Source organism: Centruroides vittatus, unplaced genomic scaffold (assembly GCF_030686945.1).
Source record: "Centruroides vittatus isolate TY-2023 unplaced genomic scaffold, ASM3068694v2 contig_5, whole genome shotgun sequence".
NCBI lineage: Eukaryota > Metazoa > Arthropoda > Arachnida > Scorpiones > Buthidae > Centruroides > Centruroides vittatus.
This window is the reverse complement of record NW_027122286.1, coordinates 4,050,819-4,067,655: the sequence shown is the minus strand read 5'-3', so window position 1 is coordinate 4,067,655 and position 16,837 is coordinate 4,050,819. Positions and strand designations below refer to the sequence as shown.

The window sequence follows — 16,837 nt, the reverse complement described above, 5'->3', positions numbered from 1 at the left end:
AATAACACCCCTTCTGTTGTTAAATAATGATGCAGATCAACATGTTTTATGACTATGTTCAAACAACAACAAAATATTAACATTATTTTACTAACAACATATTCACGAATCCAGCCGCAATAAGACAATTAAAAATTATTTTAAAATATTAAAAAATGTTTATCACAATAATTATTTTTAAAACAATAATCTCCTTATTAATTCCAGTTTTTGAATACTAAAACCACTAATTTTTAAAAATAATTATCATGAATAAAACTACAATATATTCAAAATGAAATTTAAAGTTAATATTTCAGTTAAGAAAAGAATATATGATATAGAATTAATTGTGCTTTTCATTTTAGAGCAATTATTAGTTGTTTAGATATTTATTAAGCAAAACACTAGTCACAATAGATTTTATAGAATACATATAAAATACATATAACATATAAAACATTTAAATAATGTTTTTAAATTACCAAACTCAAAATTATTAATTTTATTTACATAAATGATATAGGCTTATAGTATTCTAGAGAATAAACTATTTTTCAGATTATTAAAGTTATTATTATTATATAATTTTTTAACTTTTTAATTTTTAAAATGCTATAATCTCTAGTATAATCTTATTGATGATAACAGATTTTAATTAAATTCAAATTTATCAACAAATATTAAGATATTATAGAATGATTAAAGTAGTAAATCTTAAAATCAGACATAGCTAACATATGAGAAGAAAAAATTTCTGATATAAAGTACAATCCTTACTTTTCTATTATTATAAAGACTCAGACTAATAATGTGTATTTAACAGATTTAGAACAGAATTCCAATTTAGCATTTGCTACTTATTTTTTAGTAAAATAACAACATTTATTTTCTAATGCAATACAATTAAATGTTTAAACATCAGCTAAATAGGAAAATGAGATCAGTAATAACTATTTTATTAATTTTCATTTCTTAATTTTGAGACTCAATCATTTTACTTTTTGTTACATTAAGCAATTTTCTTGACATGATAGAATGTAACAGAGTATCTTGTTATTGTTAATGTGTTGAGAGGACACAAAAGACAATGATACTGATGAATCAATTCATTTTTGTTATTGAAATATAATGTTATATATTTGTCTGTTGGTTCTCCAATAAACATCAACAAGCCTATCTTTGTCTAAAATGTGTTTGAAGCATATTTTAACCTAGTCAATAGAGATTAATAGCATCTGAGTCTTGTTTCTTCTTGATATGGAGAAAGTCTATTGTAGTAATAGATGTGGAAAGTTCTTATAGATAGACAATTTAATTAATTATTACTTCTTTATTTACACAAATATTCTCAAAAGTTCCAGAAAGATAACTGTATTTAAAGGAATCACACTGAGAAAGTATGGTTCTTCATGTGGAATTGATTTTATTTTTATTGTTAATATTAAATTAATTATAATATTAATTCACTTTAAATTTGAGATTACAATGACAATCCTGGACCAAGCAGTTTGGCAGAAAATTAGTTTTGCTTTCAATTTTTGGATGATAATGGAAAAACTGAGTTGTAGTTATAGTAAACATGAATAAACTTAAGAGGTGTTTTATGATGAGTATTTATTGTCCATTATAGTATCATACATTTAATATTTTTATACCTTGCCATTAACAAATGCAACCAATTGTTGGGACTTAAAAATAAAATTTTATTTTTAATATATCAGCTTCAACCATTATAAGTTAGGATGTCACAAATCATTGACTTAACCATATTCTGTAATTAGGATTATAAACTTTCATTGTACCACTTTAAACTGAACAGTTTGCCTTATTGTTTGATCATAAGAAATTAAAATTAACTATCAGACTAAAGCTTGGAAATCATCAAAGTATTAATTTAAAGTCAAGAATGAAACTATAAATTTAATTAAATATTTCATCTTTTTAATCTACTGCTGGTATCTCCACCTTGGTATGATGGTGGAGCTTGTATTTCTCAATGACACCGAAAGCTATGCCTGCAGTAGCTTCACTACTGGTAGGGTCTCCCAAGCCAGACAAGTGAAAGGATAGAGAACAGATGAAGAGAGATGCTGGCTTTCCAGGTTGGGGGTTATGCATGGGGGTACAATCCTACCCAACCATGTAAAACACTATGGTTACGAAATATTCACGAGTTCAAGCTGGACATCTTTTAAAGGGAATTGACAATTGAACTGGAAAAATGGACTGTAATTAGGAATATGGAATGTAAAAAGAAGTACAGAACATGCAGCATTCTGCCATGTTGTTTGCTTTGTCTCCTCTGCCAACTCCTTTATTCCATTGTTCTATCCAGTTTTTGTAAACTTGTCCAGACTGACTCTTTTGTTGTATGATGTTGAGATAGACTCCTGCTGAGAAAGACTGGTTTGGAGAGTATGACAAAGGTAACCTGGAGAAGATTGGTAAAGTAATTTTTTTTTTTCACTTTTCGCTGAGACACGGACCAGAGAAAAAGTGAAAGGAGCTCAAGGAAGAAGACATTGAGGGTGTTTTGAGGACAACCCCAACAATCTGCTGAAGGGAGAACAAATGGAAATCGGCCTGTTGAATGAGTCCAAATGAACAGGTCTGGCAAGGAACATTCTGAAAGATGACATAGGCTGGAGCTAAATGTTTTACACCCCTGCTGGCAAGAAGTTTGTTTTTGTATCTTCTGAATTTTGTAATTATAATACAGTCAAACCTGTTTTTATGCGGGGGATAGGGACCGCATTAAAAAAAACGCATAAAAGAAATCTCACGAAACTTCACGAATGGCTGTAAATAATAGTTTTCGCGACACAATTAAAAAATATTTTTTTATGCGGTCAACAGGGACCGCATAAAAAAAGTCTCACATAGAAAATAACTCAAAACCGTACGAAATAGAATTTATTGACAACAGATGTCAGCACTTGACTGCATCGTCTGGTCTATCGTCTGTTTTACATATTTTTGTCCAGGTGGTGTTTTGTTGACTTAAAAAGTAAATTATTTCATTTTTCGCATATTCATGCAATAATATTACTATAATAAGTGCATTTATGCTATAATAAGTTTATTTAGCTATAATAAGTCAACGTAAGACATGACGAATTGCACGAGACTAGTCGCCAACTATACCGCACAAATTAAAAATTCACATTAAAAAAAATCGCACAAATAAAAATCGCACATAAAAAGAGCGCATAAAAACAGGTTTGACTGTATTTGTTTTGTTGTGCATATATCGTTGTTAGCTACTAGGATTAGGTCTACAGTAAATTTATTGTACCTAGTTTTAAGTGTGTAGTGTCTTGGAATTACCAAGAGATCCAGACTTAGTGTTGATAAGGATACTAAAGGCCGCAAAAAAAAATATATCACACGATAAGCAATTCTAAACAACCACTTTATGATACTGAAGTTTATGTACAATGCAGATGTAATCTTCCTTCCATTGGCACTAGCATAACACTAACTAGGAGCTTAACACCCTATAACTCTAATATACTAATTACTATGAATAACAATGATACTTAAACTAACAAAAATATTTGCAATATTTACAGTGACGATTGCTTGTTGGTATCCATTAATACACACATATCGTTACTAGTGGATCGCAGTACAAATTGATACCCAACAATTAATAAAGAAAACACCAAATTAACCTCAGAAACAGGTTATTTCCTTAACCTTTTTCAACATCCACAAAGGTCTCTGGACTTGATGATCAATGGTTCCCCAATGCACGTGGATTATCTTCTCAAACTAAAAGTCTGATATATTGTCCTATCTTCCAAGTTGTAGACAGTGACCTTTCTCGCTGTCGTCCGTTTGGTCCAGGGCTCAAGTGTCTTCACCAAGCGTAGTCCAGAGGAAAAAAAGGCATTCTGCATGTGTCGTGCACATGTTTTTATGTTTGCTGCCATCCGGGACCTCCAGCCTTAGTCACATTGTGTCATGACAACCAATCTCAAACAAGCAGGCAGCAGCTGCCGAAGGAGGCATGTGACAAATGAAAAATTTACAAATAACTTAGTAACATGACAAAAGGTAGAAAACCCAATACAAACGACTACAAAATACCTAATATATATACAAAGGCTGGGAAACAATAGTGATGGAGCACTACAAGTGTACATGACGGTGTCTGTGCTTTTTGTAAAGCCGAGTATTGTCTCACTGAAAGTGGTTGAAAGCTTGGGTCTCATGAAAGCCTTTATACACTTTGGCATATTAAACCACTGTTATTTTTTTTTTTGTTAACGTAAATTTTTGACAAGACTATGTCTTGTTTATAAAATTGTACTGCCTGCTGTGTTACCAGCTTAGAGGTATGAAGGAGTACATGTCAGGAGTTGAAATTTAGCACAGATTATTAAGTGCCCAAATCAAGTGCGCATAAAAAAAACCAGACCTGTAGGTACTCGGGGGACCGAGAACCAAGTCAAAATAAAATACAAAATGGCGACACTCTCTACAAACAGGCAGTAGTGCGAGATTTGTGCATGCGTTGCTGGTTGGGAAGTTGGAAATACGAATATTGTGAAATCGAATTTTGACAAACGAATCTTTGAAAAAACCCATTTACTTGTCCTGTGTTATTTCCAACATATCTCTGGTCGCCACATGCTGACCTTGACCAATTGACTCGCAGTATCTCATTTCAGCATTGGAATGTTTTTGAAAGTAGATGGCGCTAGTCATTTTAATTTTATAATAAAACTAACTTTCGAAATATAATTTGTTTTCTTTTTACATTTATTAATATATATATATATTGTTTGTGCAAAATAAACAAATAATTGTTGCTATCATATTGTCTGAAATTATTTTTTAAAAAATGAGAAATTTTTGTTAGGAATGACAAAAATTCATCCCGCAGCAACATGCAACAGAGAGAAATTTCAAAATTGGATAGATTAATTTCAATGAAAATGCATCATGGATGGCCTCATGGTCATGGCCATGACCATGCCATGACTGGTTTTGAGCATGAATGATCATGCTCAAAACCAGTGATACCAAAGAAGATTGGAGAATGAGACCCGCATTGAGTGTCAAAGTGATCCCACTTAGTAGTGAGTCTCCGAGACATAGTCTTGTCCCAAATACAGCTTTGCTGTTGTATTTGTTATGTCACTTTTTGTTTTCAAGGTCCCAACAAAACACTCAAACTTTGAATTCTCACAAGTGAAAACACTTAAGGAGGTAATTGGAGAACTACAAAGATATAAGAGGGACATTACAGCTATCCAGTAAACATAATGGACTGGGGAAATAAGCACTTCAAAGAACATGATGATCCTATATGGAGAGAGAGCAAAAAACAGAAATTAGGCATAGGATTAACTGTAGCAAAACACGCATGGGACTTGATCCTAACATTTGAATGCACATCTGAGGATATCTAAGCTCAGAATGAGGGACAGATGATTCAACATCACAATGGTCAATGCTCAAGCACCTATTGAAGTTAGCAAATCAGAAGCCAAAGATGAAATCTTTGAAAAATTTTGCAAGTCCATGGTACACTTTCCCTTTATGTCATCCTGGTGCTCAGCTAGGCAGCTAGCAAGTATTCATGTTGTGGCTCCAATGTATTTTGTGTTCATTCCCTAATGCATTTAGAGGGAAAGTTATGTTGCCAGAATATATGGATAGGGGTTGGAGATACAGTAATGATGGTTGAACTACTGACACCTCCCTCTTGTTATGTAGTGTTGTGCTTGGAAATAGAGATTCCCTGACCATGTTATGCACATGAGTGAACCCAGCATATGAAAAACCAGCTGTGCATACTGCAAAACTGATGGTGTTTAACTCAATATTTACAAGCACTCATGTTGATGAGAATAAGATCAATCTTCTAATGAGGGCAGCAATAGCAGCGTCAATGTACCACAAAGGTTGGAAAGCATCTGCCAGGATAATATGAGGCACTTTATTAAACTATTCTTGGTTTTCTACAAATTTGTTTGTTTAGTTATGGCATTGCAACACTTGGGCAATCTGCCTGGAGGGATGCCTTCTGAGAGGTCTTTTTAAGAGTAACTGGCCCCTATTCAGGCATTACAGATGTGGAGAAAACCTGGAAAACTCCATGTGGCTAGCCTGTCCTGGTGAGGCACAAACCCATGACTGAACTCCCAGTGTTCAGGTAACAGAACTACTTGGCCACTGGTGGGCCAAGAATAGTAGCTCTTCAGGCAATCTATATATGCACAAATCCAAGAATGTTATTGCTGCATCAACCTCCTTTTTCTAAGAGAAGATAATAGAGGGGTATATACTGGGACACTTGTTGTTTTAAGGTAAGAAATGTCTTACCTTAGAAATGTCCCAAGCTATGAGATTATCATCAACATAACATAAATACAACAGTGGGTAGTGGATGGCAAACTGGGAATTGAATGTTCTGTGTTCAATTTCTCTCATGATCAGTTCTGCTAGAACAGCAGATAAAAGGGAACCCATGGGGACTACCTGTTTCTGTAAATAAGTTTTCCCATTGAAACAAAAGTAGCTGTGCTCCATGATGAAGATCAGTACGTCACATATATCCAGTATCTGTTGAGCACTAAAGCCTTATCCAGGAGTAGAAGAATTGACAAGCATTGCTTCAAAAGTGGACACTGAAGTGTATAATGATACTACATCCAGTTTGTAGAAGCTGTATGTGCTGGTTCATACTGTACCAATGTCCAAAGTGATGGTGGATTTAGCAACTAAGGATAAGGGAGTAATATAGGGCAGAGAAACTTAGCTAGCACCTTTTCTAAAAATTAGGTAGGATGAAACCTCTTATTTACAAGTGATTGCAATGGCCAGCATTGCACGCCTTATGTGTTTTTGGCTCAAAGAACATCCTGGGACATGCAACACCGGAGGAGGGTCAAGACACCCAGTTAGGACCAATATCATACCTGATAGGGTTATTATTCTCCTCATTTTCTATAGGATTGTTGGTGTAGGGTCTTCACTTATCACAATCCTCGGTGATAAGTGAATACTAATAAAAACAAACCATCAGCTTTATTATATTTTAAAGAATCTGAAATTGTTTCTAATTATATTTTATTGTATTTAGTATATAAAAATTTAATAAAAATCTGTTATCTCAATTAAACATGCTTCTTTTTAAATATGATTAATTATATTTAAAAATGTAGCATAATTACTAATATGACATCAATTTTAATATTGATCTTTAAGCCATAGTCTACTCTAAAATCATTCCTCAGAGAGTAATGAAATTATGATAAATAAAAGAGAAAATATTAACAATAAAAATCATTTATTTTTTTAAACATTTTTAAATTTTACAGTTTAATGTAATATTTAAATTTAAAGTATTATTTGTTGATGTTTAAAGTTCAACAAACAATACTTTAAAGAGTTCAATCTATTAATTATTGTCAAATATTAAGTACAGTTGAGACAAAGTATAGAGTTAAAAACATTTAAAGAAACATATTTAAAAATATTAGAGCTTAAAATGTCTGATAATTTATTTCCAAAAATATACACTACAGCTTGATTCTTATATAATAATAATAAACTTTAATTTCTGAACTTATTTTCTTTAATTGAGGCAGAGCATTAGTAAAACCTCTTCTATGAAGATAGAATTGAGTTTATTTTTGAAAGTTTGATTGGTCAATTTTGATTAAAATTTGTCATTTTACATAAAATGAGAAATTAATGAGAAATTTTACATAAAATGAGGAAATTAAAAATGTAATAAAAATTGGAAGGTCCATGATTCCATTTTCAAGATACAAGGTTGCAAGCATGAGCAATGGACACTTTATAAAAATTCTTTTTTAAAAAATGTCCATGCAGCAACACTGTAGATAGCTCCAAAACATTATTATTGATTTGCTAGTGCTTCGACTCAATTCTTTGTTCATGTTCAGACATAAAACAAACTGTCTTGTAGTTAAATTGTTAATATTTGTCAATATCTAATAATTTATATATGTTAATTAAAAATTATATAATACATTAACAGAAGTTCATCAGAAGCAACAAAAGCAGACTTTATCTTATTTGCTTTGGCAAATTTTCAAAATAGGTAAAAGCTTTTATAAATAGAAAGTAACATACATATATAATTTATACATATGTTAATTTTTGTTTATACCAAAACAATATATCAAATTAACTGAAATTAAATATTTAATGAAATTAATAGAAAACTGTACAGAAAGTATTATTTTATTTATCAACATTAAAAATTTTGATTTACAATACGTGTTTAATTTTATACATACCGCCAGACTATTTGCTCCTGGTAAAATGCCAAATTTAGTTGCTTTCCAATTCTCTAAAATTAGCAAACCACCATAGATCTTTCCAACTGTCATAGCTCCTGTTCTTAATTCTGTTTGAAAAAAACTGAGTATGTATAAACAATTAACTAATTCACAAAACATTGCTACATTCAGGTAACCAATACTGTTTAATATGAAATGTTCTCAATCTAATTTATGCTAATATTAAAAAACTGCCCAAGAACTCATCATTCAAATATTTATTTGGTTAACATTCTTCTGACGTTGAGTGCATTTCACTAATAAGTAATACAGATTTTCCTGTGCCCAGTAACACACATTAGTGGAGTTTACCTCACTGCAAACAAAAATGATGCTTCATCCTTGAAGAATGTTTTACCTGGAAATGGTTGGGTCCATAAATAATTCTGCAAAATTTATCCTTGTCTTGTAGTCTTCAGGAAGAAGTTCTTTATGATATTGGAAGTTGTAAAGATAAGAGAACCTCTTGAGAATCGTATACATAAAGATTGACCCAATTCTTCCTCCAGAGCCACACTGCAAATGGAAGTAGTTAGGTTCCTGTGAATATGGTCAATACAACTACTGGGCCTCCTAGGTCTTGGTGTATCATCCAAGTCAATTTGTGTGTCAAAATTTAGCTACCATTCTTTTTAAGATTGTAGTATGTTGGGGATAGGACTGATTGAAAAGGAATACATGGATCATGTCACCACATATCTTGTGTTTAGCAACATCACCAAATGATCACCTAAATAATTAGACTATAATTCTGCTAATATACAATACAAATTAGCAATACAAAAAGAGAACAATTTCTCTGTTATGGGGGAATAATACAAGTGGTTCGAAGGATTACAAATTAGCAAATCTAAAGTACAAAGATACAAGGATAAGTCATAAACACTATAAACAACGATTTTATGATTGCATACATAATGTTTCATCTATAATTACAAAGACAATGAATACAATAACAATCATTAATTTTGATGTTTCAAATAGTACTTTTCGGAGATTTTAACAAAATAATTATATATTTTGTAAAGATTCGTTTTACTGAGATTATTTAAATTAAATTGGAAGTCGAGTAATGAATTATAATTGCATATTTGAGGTATTTTATAATAGTCAGGCAAGCTATGAACTTCTTGACAATTGTGAATTAGATGATATAATGAAAATTCTTCAGAATTACATAACGGGCAATAAGATCTTGCTAAATCAATATAAATATTATTAATAAAAAGAGTATATTTATTTAAACGGAGTTGAATTATTAATCGTTTTACATTTAAACTAACTAGTTGTGACATATAAGGTTGTGAAGACGGAATTTGTAATAAATCAATATACCATGGGTGATAAATACTTTGGTATAGTGAATTTTGATCCTTGTTTATTGCCTGGGAAATTGCGGAGTTTATTAAAAGTGAATATCCAAATTTCCAATCATTAATGTTATCTTTAAATAATGACTTCGATACACCAAAACTATTTAGGATTTGGCTTAATTTGTAATGCCATAGATGCTTAAATTTCTGATTTTTACTTTGATTAATATTTTGTTGGTGTAAATATATTATAGTATTATCATTTTTAAATTTGATTCTGTAGTAAAATTTTATTAAACGTTTCAGTAAGAATGGGAAGAACCAGATTCGGTTTACTTCATGCCGCAAAGCATATCCTGGATAATTCTGCTAATATTAATAATTAATACTAAGCAATTTGCTACTAGAGATAGACCTTAGGTGTCATCTCTTAACTAAATTAATAATTATAATTTTAATAATTTATTAAATAATTTAGAACCACCTGGAAGAAAAGAACTGACCCAGGAAGGGACTTGAACTCACAGCCTCCACTTGCCGTGTGGTGTACTTGCCAGTTGCACCAGCTGGACCCCAAATAAGCCTTCGCTTCCAGATGTATTTAAATTTTGATTAACTGCATAAGGTTATTCAATAAATTATTAAAACTATAATTATTAATTTAGATAAGAGATGGCACTTAATGTCTACCTATAGTAGCAAATTGCTTAGTATTAATTATTAAAATTAGCAGAATTATAACCCAATTATTTAGGCAATTGTTTGGCAATGTTTCTACATACATCACAAGTTTTGCAATGTTTGATATACTTATTCCTTGTGTTGTATTCCTGAAGGTAAGGTTGTAATATTTTGCTTTTCTCAGCTTTTGTATATCTCATTCTGTCACACACTGTTTGCACTCTGCTAAACCAACTTTAAATACTTGTCTGGAGTAACAGAATATTATCATTGCAGACAGTAATTTGCATCATTGCTGTAACAATGGATACTTGAGATGTACTGATTATTGAAAATCAACATCAATGACTTTTGAAAGCACAATTGCAGCCATACAATCTGCAAACCTATTACAAATGGGAAGTACTGTACATGAGATCACCTATCAGATTAATGTCATCACATACACCCTAGGTGCACCTAATGATATGAAGAATGCCATCCAGCAAAGTACTGATGTCATCAATGCTTTGCTGGATAGGATTCTTGTTTCATCTGGAGCTCCTATGGTGCATAATTTTTCAAAAACCCAGTATATTACATATGAGGTTGCCAAATTAGGGATAAACAAATGTCAGGATTTATTGGATGTGGGGTGAATGGAAGTGAGGCAGACACCTGCAGTTACATTCGTTTATTAATACATCCGTTTTATTAATTCTGAGTCTTACATCTAATGGAGTGACTTGTCAGAAATTGGTGCTGGTCTGTTGGAGAGTCAATAGCCCCAGGGTGATCAGTGTGGAACAGTGAGGATAGGGATGAAAGTCTGTATGCATAGAACACTGAAGGCAAATCAGGAAGACAATGTGACCAAGGAAGCAATGAGCAGAAGCAACAGTTATGGCTAACACAGTGAGACAGAGACAAATCCTCATTTGCCCTTGAGATTGGTGTTTTTAAAGAATTCTCCCCTGATCTCTCAGTTTTTGATTGGTCGGTTTCTTGTCTCCAAGTAGATAACAAACCATTTTGGGCCACACAGGGTCAAATTTGACATCATGTTTTTGTTCGATTGAGAAATTAATTGAACTATGAAACTCCTGCTTGTATTTACTAATTGTTTACGACCGAATTCTTATAGGTCTGAAACATAATCTCCGCACTAAATCTCCTTTTTAAAGTTTATTTTTTTTCCCCTCTCTCAACTAAAAATTTTTATTCTTTCCCATTTTTATTTAGTTTTTCTTTCAGTTTTACAAGCATTAGAACCAAAGCTCAATCCCCTGATTTGACACATTTATGAAATTTTTAACATGTGAGCTTGAGTATTGTTTGAGCCTCACATACAACATCAATTTAATAAAATCTGTACATTGTAAGATTGTTATTAACATAGCTTTTTAAAATACATTTAAAATTTAATAAACAACTCTTCAATAAGAAGTTACAAGTGTTTAAATTGTTAAAATTGAATCTATAATATTGATATTATTGTGGGGAATATTTTGATAAAATTTCTTAAAGTGTCTGCAAAATTTCCCCAAATTAAGGATAATTGATTCTGCTCTAGGTTGTACTCAGTGTTATGAATGGTTTAGAGTCAAAAGTGGTTGTCAACCAGTTGAAGATGACTCTTGACCAGGAAAATCTTTGACCTCAACTGATGACACTCACGTTCAGAGAATCAAGGATCTGGTGAGTGCAAATCATTGTCTGACTGTCAAAGAACTTGCAGAAGAGGTAGAGATCTCAATAGAGTGAAGGCGTGACATTTTAAAGGAAAAATTAAACATGCATCGAGTTGCATCAAAATTTGTTCCTCATTTGATGATCAAAGCGCAGAAGGAAAATAGAATGGACCTTTGCCTGGAATTCCCTCAACAAGCCAATGATGAAGAAACATGCAAAGAATTATAACGGGTGACAAGTGTTGAGTTTACGGCTATGACATTGAGATAAAAGTTCAATCATCACAGTGGGTTGGCAAGGGATCTCCATGGCCAAAAAAGCATGACAGTCTTTGATCTAATGTCAAAGTAATGCTCACTGTTTTTTCAATTTCAATGGAGTTGTGCACTTTGAATTTTTGCCTCAAGGTCAAACAGTCAACTGTCAGTACCATGTTTTGAAACAGTTGCATGAAAAAATTTGCAAAAAGAGACCAAACTTGTGGCGGCGAGACAACTCATGGTTCCTTCACTCTCACAATGTTCCTACTCACTCAGCTTTGTCAATTTGTCAGTTTTGTGCCTAAAATTAAATGACTGTCCTACCCTAGCCTCTCTACTCACCAGACTTGGCCCCTTGCAATTTTTTTTTATTTCCAAAATTAAAAATCAGTGCTGAGAGGATGCTGTTTTGACAACTGATGACATTAAAATAAATTTGTCACAAGCATTAAGGGACATTCTGAAAGAAGCTTACCAGGACTGTTTTGCAAAGTGGAAACACCACTGGGATAAGTGTGTGAATAGGGGAGAGGAGTAATTTGAAGGAGACAAGGACCAACAATTCATAACTTGAAGAACAAAAATTAAAAAATAAACAATCACTCACCACACCAGGATATAGTTAATCATGTACTCTGAACCAATTACGGTGTGTAGATAACAAAAAAACAAACAAAAATGAATGTTTTGAACTCCTTTCGAGACTTTCATCAGGTTTTAATGATTCCTCAATGATACATTCAATGATACAAATGATACAAAATGATACTCAATGATACAAATTCTAGCACATAATGAACAAATAAACTTTAATATTCAAATGTTTTCGACTGTCTTTCAGAGGCCCTCATCAGGAAAGAAAGCACAAAACAGAAAAAACATTTCTGTCGTTTGAAAAGTTTTAGCTTTCGAACATAGCTGTGTTCCAATTTTTTAAACATTCAAACGATGTTCAAAACAAAGATCATTATGTATTACAACATATAAATAAATTATTTTTTAAATAAAGCTATAAATAAATTATTAATAATATAATATATGGTGTTGTAAAAGTTAGCCCGATACTTTAACGTATAAAGGATGTTCGATAAGGAAATTGTTTTCTTTACATTGCATAAAGATAAATGCTAAAAGATAGAACTGTTTTTTCTGTTTTGTGCATTTTTTCCTGACGAGGTCCTCTGAAAGATGGCCAAGAACGTTTGAACATTAAAGTTTATTTGTTCATTATGTGCTGGAATTCGCATTTAGGTGTTAAGTTGTTTGTTTAGATTCCTTGATGGTTCTTCATATTGGAATAAAATTTGAATATAAGTTTGAAAAAATTAAAGCCATGTCGTGCCTGCGCAAAGAGTCACCCTACTGGGACTCAACAAATGGCTAAACCGTGTTGTCAATCGACTCTTTCCAGGCCACTGACAAAACCATTTCTTCTTTATAATTTATGCACGTAGATGTAAAACTGGATTTAAAAATGTGCACAGTCTCCAACCATCTGAGGTGTTCTGTGGGAGGGTAGCAAGGATGAGCTTGGCCCAGTACTTACTTATGCAACAGATCCAGACATTGTAGCAAACTTTAACCAAGCCAAGCTCATTCTTGCTACCCTCCCATGGAATACCTCAGATGGTTGGAGGCTGTGCACATTTTTAAATCCAGTTTTACATCTACGTGCATAAATTATAAAGAAGAAATGGTGTTGTCAGTGGCCTGGAAAGAGTCGATTGACAACACGGTTTATCCATTTGTTGAGTCCCAGTAGGGCGACTCTATTCGCAGGCATGATCTGGCTTTAATTTTTTTAAACTTATATTCGAACTCTTGTTCAAATTTTATTCCAATAAGAAGAACCATCAGGGAATCATTAAAAAACCTGATGAAGGACTCTGAAGGAGTTTGAAAACGTTTATTTTTGTTATCTAAACACTGTAATTGGTTCAAAGAACATGATTAAAATTAAAAAAATAAAATTTGGTTATTTTTTGAACAGACCTCATATTATAAGTCTTTATAAAGACTGTGTTCTGGGCTTTGTTAAGCCCAAGAACATATGCTTAGCAAATATCTATGTATTGATAATCCATGCATTTTTTTAAAACTTTTTGTATGTGCTAGTGCCAACAATTAATAAAGTTATCTTGCTGAACATATCCTCTTGTCTTGTACTCAGGAAGGTGAATTAATGTGATTAATGTATTTGTGTTATCATAAGTTATAATTGACCAATAAAATTTAATTTAATCTTTTCATTTATGTACATGTTACGGCCAAAGCTTGAAATGGCCAAAGTCGCTGTAAATTGACTGGCCAATGTCCAATCTTTTCTTGATTTGGGATTTGGCTGTTTGTGGAATGGCATGGGATGATCAGCTAAAGTCAGAAGAAAAAGTCATGAGCAGATTTTGGTGGGTTTGTGTAATTTCATACATTATATTGATTATTAATTATAAATTATCAAATTCAATTATGTGTTACACTTATCAATCATAGTAAATTATCAATCTCTACCATCACTTGTTACAACAAAATGAACTTTTATGACATTTCAAAGTACACATCATTTGTTATTTTCACATTTGTAGCTATTTGTTGCACACTTAGTAGTGCAAATATATCGAGTGTAGCCTTGGCTGCCTGTCAGATTGGAGAGATGCAAGTTTGTAGTAGCTTTTCTTCAGTGCCACGGATTCCAGTATGAGCAGTTTCTTGTATAGAATGGAATACAGTTGTGTGAGGCTCCAGAAGTGAACCGGAACCATATTCATAAATAAATTTTGTGTTTTTTCTTGAAAAAAAAAAAGGAGAAAAGGGGAAAGTTTTTTATTTTGTAAAACCAATAAGAGAAGAAAGATAAAAATTTATCCATAAAAAAGCATATTTAAAAGTAATTCTTAGAAAAATGAACTTCTCAAATTAAAACAATAAAATGATGTAAGTCCCAAGATCGACCATCTTCGATTGGGATTGTATGGATAAGTGACGTTGACTCATCCTGCAATCTACGTTCCAATCTTGTTACACTAGTTAACAAGTGAAGACCAATTAGAAAGTGGAAGTGAGGAGGATTGACCAATCAAAATGATTGATCTGGCACCCAAAAAAGATTATAAAAATAATCAATTGAAGGACACGGTGAGCATCTTCACCGGATTTTCATGCTTTGTGGTATCCTCTGTAGTGAAAATATTCTCCGTTTCTCCAACGTTTAAACGATACATATCTCTTGACACAAACTATTACATGACTGCACCCCAGGGCCGTCCAGTTTTCAAACTGACCAACTGTTCAACCATCCAACTGCCCAGCCACTCCACCGTCATCCAGATATTCACATCATCCTGTTCTCAGAGAGAAGATACTATTATTATAAGCATAATTTATACAATAAATCGGGAAAATTGTTTTGTAACTGGAAAGAGTTGTCTTTGTCATCAACACTCCTACATACGCTTTAGAACTGCTCGAACATCCTGCTGTTACGCACGGTTTGGAAGTGTGATTTTGTTTCCAGTCTGATGGTGTTCTCAAACAACTGTTACAACAGTTGTTTGAGAACACTATCACACTGGAAACAAAAGATTTGCCACTGGATAGTCTTGCATCAGCACATTGAATTTTGGCCAGGGATTACTTGCCCCTTCATGAAATGGCTGGCCAAAGTATCATACATACTGGTCATTTCAAGTACATTGGACCTTCACCAAAGTGCAAAATGGCCAGCCAATTCAGGAACTGGCCAAACTTCTGGCTTTGGCCATAACATATACATGTGCCTGGTCTTCCTTAAATGGAAGTTTTGACAAGACTGTCTTGTTTAAAATCATACTGCCGACTGGGTAACCAGCTTAGAGGTATGAAGGAGTACATGTCAGGAGTTGAAATTCAGCACAGATTATTAAGTGCCCAAATCATGTGCGCATACAAAAACCAGACCTGTAGGTACTCGGGGAACCGAGAACCAAGTCAAAATAAAATACAAAATGGCGACACTCTCTACAAACAGGCAGTAATGTAAGATTTGTGCATGTGTTGCTGGTTGGAAAGTTGGAAATGCAAACATTGCAAAATCAAATTTTGACAAACGAATCTTTGAAAAAACCCATTTACCTGTCCTGTGTTATTCCCGACATATCTCTGGTCGCCACATGCTGACCTTGACCAATTGACTCGCAGTATCTCGTTTCAGCATTGGAATGTTTTTGAAAGTAGATGGCGCGAGTTGTTTTAATTTTATGATAAAACTAACTTCCGAAATATAATTTGTTTTCTTTTTACATTTATTAATATATATTGTTTGTGCAAAATAAAAATAAAAAATAATTTCAGAGAATACAATGGCCAGGATTAATTTTTTCAAAAATGGGAAAATTTTCGTTAGGCATCAACAGAAATTCAACCTGGGGCGACACACAATGGAGAGAAATTTTGAAATTGGATAGGTTAATTTCACTGCAAATGCATTGTGGACAGCCTCGTGGTTGTGGCCGAGACTGGCAAAGTTTGAACGATTGTGCTCAAAACCAGCAATACCAAAGAAGATTAGAGAATGAGAATGAGACCTGCCTTGAGCGTCAAAGTGATTCTGCTTAGTAGTGAGTCTCCGAGG

The 16,837-nt window shown here is 32.9% G+C and overlaps 1 protein-coding gene across 16 annotated transcripts in view; it reads right to left on the bottom strand.

The window, feature by feature from the left end:
• The window catches only part of LOC136978245 (voltage-dependent calcium channel type A subunit alpha-1-like), a 637,477-nt gene that overhangs the window by 48,860 nt on the left and 571,780 nt on the right, over positions 1-16,837 (bottom strand). For all 16 annotated transcript variants that reach the window (XM_067273927.1, XM_067273930.1, XM_067273917.1 and 13 more), the window contains one exon: positions 8,265-8,374. In XM_067273927.1, coding sequence (XP_067130028.1) covers positions 8,265-8,374 — 110 coding nt within the window. The remainder of the gene's footprint in view (positions 1-8,264; positions 8,375-16,837) is intronic.